The sequence below is a fragment of the Topomyia yanbarensis genome, chromosome 2 (assembly GCF_030247195.1).
Source record: "Topomyia yanbarensis strain Yona2022 chromosome 2, ASM3024719v1, whole genome shotgun sequence".
Classification (NCBI taxonomy): domain Eukaryota; kingdom Metazoa; phylum Arthropoda; class Insecta; order Diptera; family Culicidae; genus Topomyia; species Topomyia yanbarensis.
In genome coordinates, this window is record NC_080671.1 from 445,644,658 (window position 1) to 445,660,693 (window position 16,036).

The window sequence follows — 16,036 nt, forward strand, 5'->3', positions numbered from 1 at the left end:
ACATTTGAACTGATTGACCAGACAATGCTCGCAGGGTTGCATCAAACCGAACATTTCTATCTCTCTTGAAGCAAACACTTACACACGCTTCCTTTGGTACTAGAAACCCAAGCCTCTTTTCATACCTGGTTGCAACCAAATAAGCACAATTCCCTTTATCGTAGGTGTTGTTAAAGGGCAAAGCTTTTGTTCTTCGTTTTTATGGTCGCAACACAGCCGGAAGGACGAGTGCAACATCGTCCCACTGAATGGGGCTTTCGGTAGCTTGAAGTTGTGAAAGGAACAGGGTACGCAAACCTTACTCTTCGTTACAGGGCCGGTGGAAGCACTGTAGACCTCTGAAGAATTTTCGAGTGTGGCATTCAACATCTGAAAGTTCGGAATAAAATTTTGCTCCCAGCCTTCACTCTTCGCCTTTTTGACCATCATTATTTCAAACTACCCGCGGATTTGACATAGTTCGCCGGCCCTATTTCGTCATATCCTTTCACACGCTGATTTCCAGGCGAAAAAAATGTACATCCATCAGCAGCAGGCATGTAAGCAGTCATCTGGGGGCTGTTCTTCGATAAATGTTATATTTTGTATTAATCGTTATTACAAAATAAAATATATTTGATTTTGAATTAAATTCTATTACAGGAACTCGTACAACGTCCCAATCTTAAATTTTACGTACTATAATGCTGAACCCTTCTAGGTTTTTCACTCCACCATAACTGGTACCAAACAAAACCGCCTTCATCTGCGTGCGTTGTGCACCCATCGCAACACGAGTCGCACGGTAGATGACTTCAAACAAAATTCTTTGTAGTAAATAGGTACCAACTGTGACAATAACACCTACGGTGAAAGCATGCCGGCTGTATCAGACAAGCATGGATGTGCACGGATGCTGTTTGCCGAGACTAACTGGAAACTGACAAGATGATGGTGTCACTTCGTTTGAAGCGGAAAGAATAAGCTTTTCCGTGGAACTACTGTTGCTGTCAGGCTGATTGGCCGCGTGTATCCGTGTAAAAGTTGTACCCACCGGCACCTGGAATAAAGGATGAGTTCATAATTGCTAACGTAACTTGCTGGTTAAAAGGCGTTTTGAGGCGAATAGCATCAACAACAAAAAAATTGAATAAAAGAAAAATATATTTTTAGCGATTTTTATCAATTTTGTATCTCGTTTTGCTTGAACAAATCAATGAGAACATATTAAAGAAAATTGTTATTTCGAACCGCCAAAGACAACAGTTACGATACTCGGTGTGCATTCTGCCTGAGTCAGTGTAATTTTTTATTCTGTGCCTAGCCAGAAGAATAAAAGAAACTGTTACTTTAATTCTTGTCATAGTGATCTGTCGAGATGAGTGAGTCGCAGAAGTAAAAGGATGTGCTCCGGGCAAATACAGTGGAAACATCTGATGCTCATATATATGGGCGATGAGATAATCAATAATATTTCCCCACGTTTAGCAAAGCTCGTATATATAGGCCAGTATAAAGTTAATTATTTAAATGAAAAAGATTTTAAATTGCACATTATATAAATTTCTGTACTATGTCAGTGCACTGTACTCTTGGTATATCTAAGAAAACAGTATTTAGTTTCGCACCATTTTAACGCAATAGTATTTTTACTGATCTTCTATTTGATTTGTATGCCAGGAATGTTTTCCGTACTAACAATACTGATAGGGTGCACTCTATTTACAACTTAAAAAATCGCTAGCTACACTATCCGAAAATATAATTCTTAAGTTTGCAAGTCGCACTGAGAATAATTTTGGAGTATCTATTCTTCTCGTGCGGTGACGGCTAAAAACTTTGGAGTGCGTTTTCTGGAAAATACTTTCATCAGTCGGTAATCACAAACGAAATACTACACTTATAAAGCTCAACCCACATTACTTTTACATTACACTCGTCGCTTGTGTTTAAAACGCTGATATCAGTAAAAACTAATAGTTTAAACAATTTTTAGTCAGAAAATCTGGCTTATTTTTTTACATTAAATTGCTAATAAGTTTAAATTTGCGAGTTTTAAGAGCACTGCACAACCCTTACCTCTAAAAAATGTTTCATGTGTTTCAGATAATTGGTCTAAGCGTGATTACCTCAAATACAATTTAATGGGGGACCTTCAGATGATGGCTGCCACAGTTACCATGTTGAAAAATTTAATTCATTTTATTCCGTTTTAATTTTTTTAGATGCATTTCCGTGCTTTATCCATTTTATCAATTCTATTCATTGTTAAATTAATTTTATTCTTTACGTTCATTTTATTAATTTTAATATTAAAATTAATATCCATTTTACTTGTTTTCTTTATTTGACTCATTTTATTAATTGTTTCGTTGCTTTATATTTTATTTACTTTATTCATTCAATTTCATTTATTTATGTTATTCATTTCATTCATTGTGTGCATTTTATTCATTACATAGATGTTATTGTTTTTATTGATTTTATTAGTTTTAATGATTTAATTCATTCTATATATTCTATTTATTTTATTCATTCAATTCATTTCATTCATTTAATTTATTTCATTCCTTCCGTTCATTCCATTCATTCTGTTCATCCTCCATTCGTTCCACATTTTTTCCGATTTATACCCCGTTAATTCCCGATTCATTCCCCATTAATTCCCAATTCATTTTCCATTCATTTTTGATCCATACTCCATTCATTTCCCTTTCAAACCCGATATATTCCCCATTCACTCCCTATTCATTCCCCATTCATTCCCGATTCATCCCCCATTCAATCCCCATTCATTCCCGATTAATTCCCTTTCATTCCACATTAGCTCCCTATTTATTCCAGATCCATTCCCCTTTAATTCCTCTTTCAAACTTCTTTCATTCGCCATTCGCTTCCTGTTCATTCCTCATTCATTTCACATTCATTCCCCATTCATTCCCCATTCACTCCCAATTCATTTCTCATTCATGCCGCATTCGTTCCCTATTCATTCCCCAGTCATTCTTCAGTAATTCCTCAAACATTCCCTATTCATTCCCAATTTATTCTCCTTGCATTCCACATTCATTCCCACATTCAATCCCCCATTAATTCCTCTTTAACTCCCCAGTCATTCCCGATTCATTTCCATTTATTCCCCATTCATTCCCTTTTCTTTCCCCATTCGTTCTCCATTAATTCCCCGTTTATTCTCGATTCATTTCCCATTCACTCCCTATTAATTCCCCATTCATTCCCGATTAATTTCCCATTTATTCCCCATTCATTCTTCATTCATTCTACATTCATTTCCCATTCATTTTCCAATCATTTCGCACTCATTTCCCATTCATCTCCCGTTCATTTCCCATTCATTTACCGTTTAAAGGGCAAAAACGAAATTATTGCTGCACCGAAAATGTCATGCCAATTTTCTTATAATGTTTAAAATCAAACCAAAATTTTAGGGTCGTTTTATACATATATTTACTTCAAAAATCAAAAGAAAAGTTAATCGATGGAGCCTTGAGTGTAAAATTGAACGCATTTTCGCTTGATGCCCTCCATCAAAGTCTTTACAGTGTCATCCTGTACCAGTTTCTCTGTTTTTTCCATTTTCTTAACATGTCCTTCTCGTCTTTGACTGTCTTCTTGCTCTTCCAAAGTTCCCGCTTCATCATTGCCCAGTACTGCTCCACCGGGCACAGCTCCGGACAGTTTGGCGGATTCATGTCCTTTGGAACAAAATGGACAGAATTGGCCTCATACCACTCCAGGACACTTTTAGAATAGTGGCATGATGCCAAATTTGGCCAAAATAGCGGAGCTTCGTCGTGCTGCTGCAAGAACGGCAAAAGGCGCTTCTCGAGGCACTCAAATTTGTAGATCTCGCCATTTACTGTGCCCTTTGTCACGAAAGGCTCACTCCTCAGTCCGCAAGAGCAGATGGCCAGCCAAATGAGATATTCGGAAGCGAACTTCAACATTTTCTTCTTCTTAAATTTGTCGTCCACATAGAACTTGCTCTTGCCGGTGAAAAACTCCAACCCCGGAATTTGCTTAAAATCGGCTTTTATATACGTTTCGTCGTCCATCACACAGCAGCCATATTTTGTCAGCATCTTCTCGTAGAGCTTCCGTGCCCGAGTTTTAGCCGTCGATTGTTGCCGCTCATCGCGGTTTGGGAAGTTCTGTACCTTGTATGTATGTAGTCCAGCTCTCTTCTTTGCATTCTGGACGTAGTTCTGCGACATGCCGATCTTTTTAGCCAGATCACGGCTGGAGACGTTGGGATTTGCTTTAATCATCCGCTCCTGGAACCGCTTCAACACTCTGGAGACGGTTGAATGGTGAATGTTCAACATTTTTCCCAACTGCCGGTGCGGCAGGTCAGGAAATTCCAGGTGTTTGGAAAGAATTTGTTCTCTCGACTCGCGTTGGTTCACCTCCATTTTCGTTGAATCGAAAAACACGACTTCGAGTTTGACAGCATGTAAACATACACATCAATGAGAAAGTGTGCAAAATTTGCTTGATATTTACCCAATGGTAAAAAAGTTATGCCCTGTTGAATGTGTCGCAATAATTTCGTGTTCGCCCTTTATTGCGTCGCAACTCAACCCCTCCCCCCAACATCCTTTCCTTCATCACTCCTCTCCCCTCATATCCGCAATTCCTTCATACACCCCGTATACCGAAATAAGATGAAGGGATTTCTGGCTCATCCTCCCCTCCCACTCTACTAAACCCCCAACCGCTCCACTTCCAAACACATTCCACAAACATTTCAAAATATAATGAAGATAACATCGAACTCACGCTGATTAAGTTAAATAAACATTAGGGGAGCCCGGGGCTATTGGCGGAATCCCTTTTTCTTCGTTTCTATTAGACAGATGGTGCTGCCCCTCATTGTGTACCTCAAGTTAAGTGAAACCCATTATCCAATGTGTTTTTGTTAAAAAAACATTTTGTTTTGTAGAAGTTGTGGGCAATATTGCGTTTTCGAGCATACCAAGTATTTTTTTAAATTTTAAACACTTTGTGTTATTTGGGGTGATTTTAAATCTATTTCCCAATTGATTATATTTTTAGAGAGTGCGTAAAAAGACCTTTCAGTATCCGCATAAATATAAAATCTATCCATGAATTGATGGATTGCGGTTGGGGTAAGTTGGCGGTGACGCACGCGGGACAAGTTGGCGCTACTATTTACAGTGCAAATGTAATCATCAAATATTTTTATTTTTGGAATTCACTCCAAAGTAAAACTTTGTGTATCTCGTCAATGCAGGGGATATTTACTTCAGCCAATCGCCTGAAAAATTTCGAAAATATGCTTTTGAATATGGAATACGCGTCAAAGTAAAATGCCGTGGTATTGAGATTGAAATATATTGACAATTGTCGGTTAATATACAATTTTTTTGAAAAGACATTCAGCACGAACCTTTGATGTAATTGAATCTCCATTTTCTGGCGTATTGATACGCATAGCCAACTTACCCCGGGGCTGGGGTAAATTGGCAGGTTTTCCGCGTCACACATTTTTGTCTATATAAAAACAAAGAGAATGCAACAAATACTGTGATAAAATTCAGGGATGTTGGCAACAGCCGTATGTTCTATTTTGCAAGATCAAAGTGGTAAAAAATGGAAACTGAAAACACCGCAAACTAGCCCCGGTCTCCCTAATACTTTTTTGTTTAAAGTGAGTCAGCGTCTACTTTCGTGGTAGTCATGGGATACGTGCTAAGTGAATTAAGAATGTAATAGACATTTCCACAATTCTATTGAACAAAACCAGCTAATAAATCATAGTGTGGATAAATGAGAAAGACGCGATTGCACCACTAGGTGGATTAAAACAGGTTTTTGGTGTTGTAGCTGTTTGGTTTGTTGGACTCTTGCTTGAAGAACCTGCTAAATTTTCCTTGATGTAGGTTTTCATTTTGTTGACTAGTTGTTCGAGTTTAGCAATTACCTGGGATTTTTGTTCATCTCTTCTAGCAGCTCGGTAATCCGATCATCCGTTGTCTTCCTGCTATAAGTAGCGTTGATTGGTTCAGTTTTGGTACCGAGTACCGGAGTTTTCTTTTGCGAGGTGGCTTGGGCGTAGCTTCTATTGGACTCTTCCATTCACTTCCTGGCCTCTGGGAATGACAGATTCTGCTCAACTTTGATCTGAATTATTTCCATTTCCTTTTGGAATTTGGGGCATTGACGATCGCTTGGTCGGTGGTTTTCTTTGCAATTGATACAGTAGGACTGGTTAGTACATTGGTATTCGGTGTGGATTACCGAACATTTACTACAGTGTGCTGACTGCACACTCAATTCCGTTCGGCAATTTTCCAACAGCCGTGTCGTCAGCAAATTTAGAAACTGATATCTCAGTAAAGTGAGATTGTTTGGCTGAATTTTTGTGAAATATTTTCCGAGTCTCAGCTATGAAACGTCACTTTTACTAATATCTCAGCAAAAAAAATTGTTCACTGAGATCTCAGCTGTTGAGATTTCGGCAAAAGATGCGAAAAAAGCTGAGATTCGGCAGAAAAAATTAAGTGTTACTTAATTTTTAATAGTTACTTCGGTCACAGGAATCTTGGCTCAAACGTTTTTGCATGAAATTCTTCACAATGACGATTCTAGCGTCGGTTAAACTTCTGTGAATCATGGCAGTACCGCATTTGGCCCACAATGTAGCCTTTAGGAACGAATACGAAATTGTTTAAAGTTATTCGTAACCGTAATTCTCGTAGTAGAGACACGTTTCTCTTCTGTGGTTTTCTGATTTAACTGCTCAGCCGGAGGAACGATACTGTACTGTTTGTGTAGTGGATAAGCAACAAAGCAGTAGAAATTGATTGGTATGTTTACATTTACCTACGATACCTATTACAGAGTAATTTTATGCTTCGGCTTTGGGCGAGATTAGAAGGTAGATTGAAGCATATAAAAGCTTACTAATAAAGTATTTTTAACATTTCATGTCGCTATGTTTTTTTAGTTTTTTTTTTGGCAAAAAATGCCAGTACCCGTATTTTACTGGTACTACCGGTACTGAGGGATGCAGTACAGGGGAACCGCTTATCACCAAAAATGGTCGGTATTAGGAACCCTTGGAGTGACGATAATTGCATCAGCTCTGAGCAGGTCAGTTATACTACGAAGGATGGATAGCAAGTAAGAAGGAGCAATGAAAAAAAAAATTGAACGATTAACACAAAATGCAAAGAGCAAGAGCACAATCCCTACTGATGAACTACCCAACGGATTCCGCGGGTGGATGAGGATTGTAAGAAGTAATTGGTTTAAGTTTAGTCGATAGGCTTAACTACTACAAACCAATCCGACACTGCCACGACCCAACAGGCTGCGGTGTCTGCTAAAGATACCTTCTCGATAATAACAGACATTTACCCAATTTGTTGAGTTGAGGAGAATGGTACACAAAATTCGTCCCTCCAGCCCAAGGAAAAGGCTTTCAAAGTTTGAGGGTATCAAAAAAATCAAAACTCCTCCCTTGAGAATTTGCTGCGCATGGGCCTGGTGAATCGTGCCCAACTTAAGGTTGGACAGAGAATGCGCAAAAATCGCAAACGAAAAAAGCAGTTTTTTCCACACCGAGTGTTAGATCTTCATAAAAATTAATCAGCAATACTGTATCAACATTCTACATAAGTTGATTAATTTTTATGAAGATCTAACACTCGGTGTGGAAAAAACTGCTTTTTCGTTTCCAATTTTTGCGCATTCTCTGTCCAACCTTAACACGAACCAGCAATTAGTTTACCAGGAAAGATTGGTTTCATAATCGATACTCTGAATATTATGAAACAGTTCACAAGAAAATATCAAAACTGTTTTGATTTCGTGAACGTGAATCACGAAAATTAGATCATGAACAAAGTATAGTGAGTCATGAATCAGTTGACGTCGTGTAGTCGGACCCCAAACAATGTTCTTAACCCTTTAAATGAAATCACAAATCAACATTTGGTTCATTAATAATGTTTAGAAAATTGTGAACTAGTTCACCGACAGCAAATTTATTGCGTAATGACATTGCGAAACCCGTGACTGAAATCACAAAACATATCTCCACAAATCAAACGAAAGGCGGAAGCAAAATTGAATGCAAATTGAATACAATTATAAACATGCTTTTTTGCGGTTTTTCCTGCTTTCCTAAATAGAAAACGGGATTATTCCAGAATTTTCGGTAATTTATTCTCGAGTTTTGGGAACAATTTTTTCACTTTTTTATGGCTAAAAATAACCAGCCAAAATGGATAGATAAAATCTAATGGCAATGTGGTAGAGAAAAATTTTATCATTTCGATTTTCGATATTGTAATGATACATTGTTCAAATTTGTTTTAACAATTATTTTGATACAGCTTATCCAGAAATACGCAAGTACAGCTCAAATTTAATTAATCATTTTTCTTCGAAGCTCATTATTTTTTTTCGAGTAAGGTCTTGTAAAAGTGGAAACACTGTATCATAATTCAATCAGTAAACTTCGAAATAGAAATGTTCTCGATTTCATTGATTGATTCGCCCATTATACATTATTGTAAAACTACTTTTAACAGAATGAAACACGAGTCGGGCGTGGCATGGCCACGCTTTCAGCCCCCTCAGGAACCTCAGACGAAAAATCGATCCCATAATCGCTGTCGATCCCGTAATTGGGCCGATTTTCCAAGGAATTTAGCACAGATTCACGCGGTGCCATTTTGAGCCCGATGATGGATTTACCGTGGCGGCCAAAGTGCACCGATTATCGGCTTATGCCTAGCTTCGAGTTTTGTCTGCTCCAGCAACTCCTATAGTGTTAAGTGGTCTCGTTTCCCAGTCCTTCAGAATTCAACAACCGTACACACTGCATGGCGCAGGCGGATGAATTATAGAGGAAGAAAGCTGCTCATAATCGCCTTTCCATTAGCTCGGAACACTGACAAGCGGGGTTGCCTTTGACGTTTCCTTTTTGTCATGTGTGAAATGGTTTCGATTGGCGATGAACAGGAGGTTTTTTTTTCGAAAGCAAAGGGCCTAGAAAGATGTTTATTTCATTAACTTTAAAGTTTATTCAAATTCTCATATAAATTTGATTTGCTAGCGTTTATAGCTCTTTTCTATACAATTTTTATTGCCAAAACACATTTCTCATCTGTGACCCTAAAAGACCCCGTTTTAACACCCGAAATCTCCTCTACCTCCGGAAAAATCCATTCCAATCGCTATTTTTATTATCAAAAAGCTGTAACCTGTACCTCACCGAATCTGTTCCAAAAAGAAAAAACCTGGCCATGTGACAAGACTGACGGTGAGATTCAGAAATTGGCAAGAGTCACCCAGTCATGCATCGAGCTTTGTTCCACCGGAACAAAGCAACATGATTTGCAAATGCTTCGAGTAGAAGTTTATATTTATATCGTACAAACACACACACTATCATTTTCTTGGTACCGAAAATTGTTTTACATCATCAAGAGTGCACTTTTCCGGCAACGTACACGAAAAACCTGTTCAACTACAACCGGCAAGGGGATGTGAAATAAGTTTTTTTTTCTCGACTACCCTTGCTGGAACACTCTCCAAACAGAGATATTTATCAGGATTCAAAGGTATCGCACTCATTGCAGCCACTCGGAAAATGCAACAGAACCGAGTAATGAAGACTAATGATTGTTGGCATTTCTTTCATCTGTTTACCGGGAGAACGATCAGCTTGTGTCTGGCTGAGATGGATCCTCTATTTATAGAAAGAAGAAAAGCAAAAAAAAACACGCAAACCGACAGAACGAAGGGTACAGATTGGGATAAATCAGCAACGATATCAACCAACATCTGGGAATGGGTATCCTGCGACAAGAGCCAACCGATCCGGCCACTTCAGAGTAGTACCTACCGGGCACCGTCTAGCAGGCAAGCATAGGTGGGTCAAATTCCGAAGTGCACTCCAAGGAAGTGTGGTTGAAGAATAATTGACTTCTGTGCGAGTTGATGGTTCTCTCTCTCTCTCTTATTCGGGACCCACCGCTGGGATGCTGGTGATGATTCTAATGCCGATGCCGAATGGACACACCGGACACCAGAAGCTGAGGACAGAAAGTCAAACTATGTATGGGGTCCGCCAAAAAAAGGGAACACACAATCTATTCGGTTGACAGCAAAACTATACAGCAGAGAAGTTTCAGCTTGCAGTCGTCAGGTTGTAATTGAATTGTACCTCCCCTTGCTTTCGGACGTTGTTGGACAGTGTTGGACGGAATTTAATTATGTTACTGTGATGAACAAATTTAGTTTCCTTTGGTTTGTTGGGCAATGGTGGAGTCTCAGTAATAACCGGTGATTCAGTTGAGGTCCCGCGAGGAAATTGAATCCATGTTCGGATTGATGGGTTTGTTATAGTAATTGTTTATGTAAATTTAAATTTTCTCCTTTCTATTTGCTAAGCTTTATTTAAAAATCCACGCACTTTAATAAATTTTTTAATAAACATTCCATTATTTCTAATGTCGTGTGTATTTTTCTAACTTATTTTCAGAAATCATCCCGGATAGCAACCTTCAAACTGTTGACTCATCAGGCAGCTAGCTGTTTCATCAACTAGTATTACAGTCGGCCGATTTATAACGCCATATATCCGATGCCATACAGTCGGTGATTGAAATGAAGTACTTTTTGTACATAACACTGATCTCGATTCTGCTCGGCAAACACTATGGTTTGACGCACGTCATTCGGGTAACATGGCAGGGCAATTGTAAGAGGTAAAATGCACTAGATCGGTAGGGAGAACAATGATAACTTTTCGAGAACTTCAAAAATTATAGTAGCGGTAAACGTAATTCACCTTGATGAACTGGTGGTAACAAACCTTGATTTAAAATACAAGCATAGACATATGAGACAAACCGTGTTCTGTTAATCCGGCATTGATTAGCACCAATTGAGATATTTCCGATAATATTTCTAAGCAACACACAGTGGCACCTCTCCATACAAAGTTGGGACAAAATTATAAAAATTGATTTATGTGGTTCAAAATGGGGTTTTTTATCTAATTTTGGGTCACTGAATCCATTTCTGATATCAGTTGGATTTTTTCGACTCTTTTTGTGTAACCCCATTTGAAGGCATTGGTCGTTAAAGGTTTTATATACACATTAATAATAGGAGCCAATCACATCGAATAGCAGAAATGGTTGTCAAAACTAGTAAAAATCATTAATTTTCCATTAATATGGTGATGTTTAAGCAAATAAATTGTAAGAATATTTATGAGCTACATAAATCCATTTAAGAATTTTCAAAAACATATATATCAAAACTTCGGTCCATAAATGTACAAGATGAGGCCTGTACATTAGACTGCCCAGAAAAATGATGAATCTTTGAAAACTCAATCGGCCCACCCCTGAGTCGATTTCTAGTCCCGCCAGGAGTACTTGCACCAAATTTGAAGCAAATCGGACAAGTATAACTACCGGACCAACGTGCCTGAAGTTTGTATGGGATTTTTCAACAATTTACATGGAGAAAACTCACTAGTTCGTATTTTCGTCGCTAGGTGGCACTATATGCATCGTATTATCACTGTAAGTAAAAATAAGAAAGATAATTTAATTGACCAAAACTTTGTCGAAGACTGCTAGTAAATCCGGCTTTGTTAAAAGAAGTTATTAAACTTTTAACGAAGTGATGTCTGAGTCAGTTTTGCATGGGGCCTAACAGTGCATGGTTGTGTATCAGTACTCGAGTCCCGCGAACTATACATTTTTGTGAAATAAGGGTTAGATTTAGGTGGAAAGTATGCTTACAAGAATTGTAGTAAATAATACGAGTTAGGTTTTGGTTAGAAAATTTTAGTTCCACCTGTGACCGCATAGAGGGCGTCACCACTAACTTTTCATAGAAGAGAGATAGAGTATCAAGATGTTCGGAAGAAATACTGAAAAATGCCTGTTCTATAACTTTATAGAAGACACCAAATTTCTATCTCTCTTCCTTGATAAGTTGTGTTGGCGCCCTCTATGCGGTAACATGTGGAACTAAAATTTTCTAAGCAAAGCATGATTCGTATTATTTACCATAATTCTTCTGAACATACCGTTGAGCTAAACCTAACGATTATTTCACAAAAATGTTTAGTTCGTGTGAATCGAGTACTGATACACAACCATGCACTGTTAGGCCCCATGCAAAACTGACTCAGACATCACTTTGTTAAAAGTTTAATAACTTCTTCTAACAAAGCCGGATTTACTAGTAGTCTTCGACAAAGTTGTAGACAATTAAATTATCTTTCTTGTTTTTACTTACAGTGATAATACGATGCATACAGTGCCACCTAGCGGCGAAAATGCGAGCTGTAAATTGTTGAAAATCCCATACAAACTTCAGGCACGTTGGTCCGGTAGTTAGACTTGTCCGATTTGCTTCAAATTTGGTGCAAGTACTCCTGGTGGGACTAGAAATCGACTCAGAGGTGGGCCGATAGGGGTCATTTTTTTCCTGTCACTCTACTGTACATCTTGTAACTACACTAAATTTTCAGTAAGATTCACGATAAGTGACCCATGGGAGACCATCTCAAAAATTATAAGACGTGTAGAGATAAATTACTGATATGATATTAAATTTTTCTATTTATTTCACTTGATGCAAAACAACCGTAAATGAATTTCTCTCAAAAAAAAATCGCACCTTTAGCTTAGCAAATTCATTCTTCTTTCCAAAGAACTTAAACCTACAACAATCGACTGTGTAGTTCTTTAGATATCATAATTTGAAATTCGAAGGTACGGACAAATCTAAGGAATACATCACTTGCCTCAGCGCCATCTTAAAAATTATTTTTCATCCTATTATTGTGAAATTTTGAGAAAACTTTATTCAAAGAGAAAAATTAAATAAATAATTACAAAGGAATTGGAACATTGGATTTTGGGGTTTTGTCACTCGTCGTGCGACTGTGCAGCATGACTCAGAAATTCTCTGCCTGTCCCTAAATGTATCACGAGAAGGGCGAATAACAATAATCGTGCCAAAATCGATATCATTTCTTTGGGAAGCCAGCTGCCGAGAATTTGTGGGTTTTTCGTTGAGCTGGGAACGGCCGACCAAAATTGGAATTTCCTATGTTAAAAAGTTCAGCGAATCTATTGAAGAAAATTAGAATAATCTCACGAAACGTATACACCCATTTTACCCCAATTCTTCGCACGACTAAAGTTTGAAGTTAATTCTGGCATTATATTTTGGTAAAAAGTTATATGTGGCTGATTAAATGTATTTAATGTTATGCGTAAAAGTCCAGGTTATTGTTTGAATATAGTTAGACTGATCGCCCGAAACGTGTGTACCCGGACTACCCCAATTCCTTCCATAACTCAAGTGTAAAGTTAAGCCTGGTTCTACATTTCAGAAATAGGCTGAATGTGGCTGATCAAAAGTAGTATTTCTTATGCAAAAATTTCTAGCGAATAGTTGGAATGTATTTCTGCTCTACCTCAGAGCCTCCCTTGGCCCATGCAATGGCTCCACCTTTGAGCTTTGGTTTAACGCTCGGCTCTTTTCTTACTTCTTATCTCTGTCTTTTTAGCTCTCGTCCCAGTGAGCCGTCTAGATGCTGATTCCATGAGCCATTTAGCTTCTGTTGACGTGATTCATTCAGCTCCCAACATAACCGCGATCTGCTCGGATAGCCCCCGGCGGTACACCCACCCTACTCCGACTGAGAGTTCCCCGACGGAGGAATTTCTCCCAACACCGATGACCGCCTTCGCGAGCCATTTAGCTCCCAGCTAAACGCCGTTGATCCTGGCGATCAGGGAGCCTTCGTGTGTGCACGGCTCTGCAATAATTGCAACGTCGCACTTCGTTTCTGTTGCTGACTGCCACAACAGTTGCTGTGCATTTTCGCGATTCGGTTGCTTTGCGCAGTCTCTAGCAATGTGTCCCTTTTCCCCACATTTTCTGCACAGATCAAATCTGTCTGCGGGCCTCTACAGTTTCTTGCCTGATGTCCGAAACCCAGAAACACCTCTCCGTTTGTTTAGTGGCTTTAGGGATCAATCATAACGAGAACGCCTATCATCCGATTTTGATCTTACCGGTCGACATAAGCTGGTTGGCTGAGGTTGGCGATAAGCGTATAGCTGTACACTTTCCTCAACCTGATTGACATCTGCTCTTTCTCCAGATTACCCTGCTCTATCAGCGCACTCACTTTGTCTTCCGTTGTGATCTCGTCCAGATTCCTGCACTACACTGCTTCCTGAACTAAAGCTCTCACGTTCGCTTCTCCTCCCACCGCTTCTGCCACAAGTTCCCGATAGGTCGAGCTCCTGGATCCGTCTTCAGCTCAAACAGCATCTCGCCTTTCTGAGTGCGCCTGGTTTTTACTGCGTTCTTCCCGAACTCCTTCAGCTTGGGATCCTCTCTCAATCTGTTAAGGATCGCAGCGTACGTCATGCCGTCGTTTGCTTTGTCGATTTGAGCATCTCTCTTGTACCTTCCAGGCGCAGTCGAAGGTTCTCTTTCTCCTTTTTCTTCTTATTGCCGTTTTCTTTCTGTTTTTTCTCCTCTCTTCTACGGTTTCTACGATCCACTTTGCCCATTTGTCGTTTGTTTCGCTGTCTTTCGCCGACCTTCTTGGGCATCTTCGGCTTCTCCCTCTCTTCTAGTGTTTCTCTTACTCTTTTCACAGAACGGAAATATCGGTCCCCTTCCGGCTGCAGCTTTCGATACCACCTTGGTCTTTAGTGTTTTTTCAGCATTTTAGCTCTCTCCAGTAACGCCATCTGTTCACATTCGACGGCTGCTATGGCGGATTTGATGCTAATCACTATCCCTGATCTGTCAGTGCGCGTTGCCCTTCTTTTTTACTAATTCGTCCCAAATCCCATGGTTACCTTTGCCAGCATGCAAGGGTTACCGCGGTCGTTCATGGGGTACCACGTTCAGAGCCGATCCTACCAAAGTTTTAACGAGACCGGAGGCAACCAGTACCATTAGCCCACTCGCCGTTTCGGGGAAGTGTCATCCATCTTCACTAGGGTAAAGGAATGGCGTAGTTCTTGGTTGTCGGTCCGTGGTTCAATTTCGATCAAATAGTTATTCGGCTCAGTGTTCTGCCGCCAGTATGCCATAATTAGGATCTCAGTGGTATCGATCCTAATATGCCGGTTGGCGCTGCAGTTCATAATAAAGTCACGGGTGTGATTTCAGTTGGCTATGGTTGTTTTTTGCTAAAATCTTGAATAAAATCTAGACGGAAGCGGCGCAGACTCCCTTCGACGGAGCTGCTTTCAGATTTACATGACTTTTTATAGAGGTTTAGCATAGCTCAACATTGCCTTACCCCATTATACCCCGGCAAGACTCTTCAACTTGCAGTAGGTCCGGGAAGGGGAGTGGAGCCGTTAAGCCCCTGAACTCCTGCCCCCTCGCTACACACCTTTGATAAAATCCAGAATATTTATGCTAGTTAAAAATAGTTTAGCTTGGATTAGGTTGATGATTGACCCTTCTATATGAGAGTCAAAAATGTACCGAATCAATCAAGTCCGAAATAGTCAATTTTTTTCAAAAATACGTTGAATCTCGAAGTTTTAATTTTCCCTTGACATTTTCCACTCTTGTCGAACTGATTCGAATGGTATATGAGATTCGGCCCTCCGGAACTGGGTTGACAAGTCGATGTTTGGAGCGATTGCATAACCTTTCTATAAGAGAAAGGTAAAAAGGTCAATTTTCTAAAAATCAGATAAGTACTAAAAAGTCATCAATTTTTATCCACAACATTTTTTTACAACTAACATCAAATTTTGACGTTTCATGCATTTTAAAGACGTTTGGCATCGAAAAATAAGAATTCGATTTCTAAAATTTCATGTGGCTCCCACCTTGAAAAAAATTAGCTCTGTCTATAACTATTGGAATTTCATGTGTGACCGGACTCGTCAGTCTTTATTTCCAGAACCATCTAACCGATTCGTACGAAATAGTACAGCTGATTATGGGGATAAAATGGCTTCCATTAATTTTGTGAAAGTCG

General features: G+C 39.3%; 1 protein-coding gene across 1 annotated transcript in view; it reads left to right on the forward strand.

Moving 5' to 3' along the window:
• The window catches only part of LOC131681083 (uncharacterized), a 187,697-nt gene that overhangs the window by 105,789 nt on the left and 65,872 nt on the right, over positions 1 to 16,036 (forward strand). The window contains exon 2 of the mRNA XM_058961790.1: positions 10,520 to 10,719. Within this exon, the coding sequence (XP_058817773.1) occupies positions 10,645 to 10,719 (75 nt within the window). The 5' untranslated portion in view covers positions 10,520 to 10,644. The remainder of the gene's footprint in view (positions 1 to 10,519; positions 10,720 to 16,036) is intronic.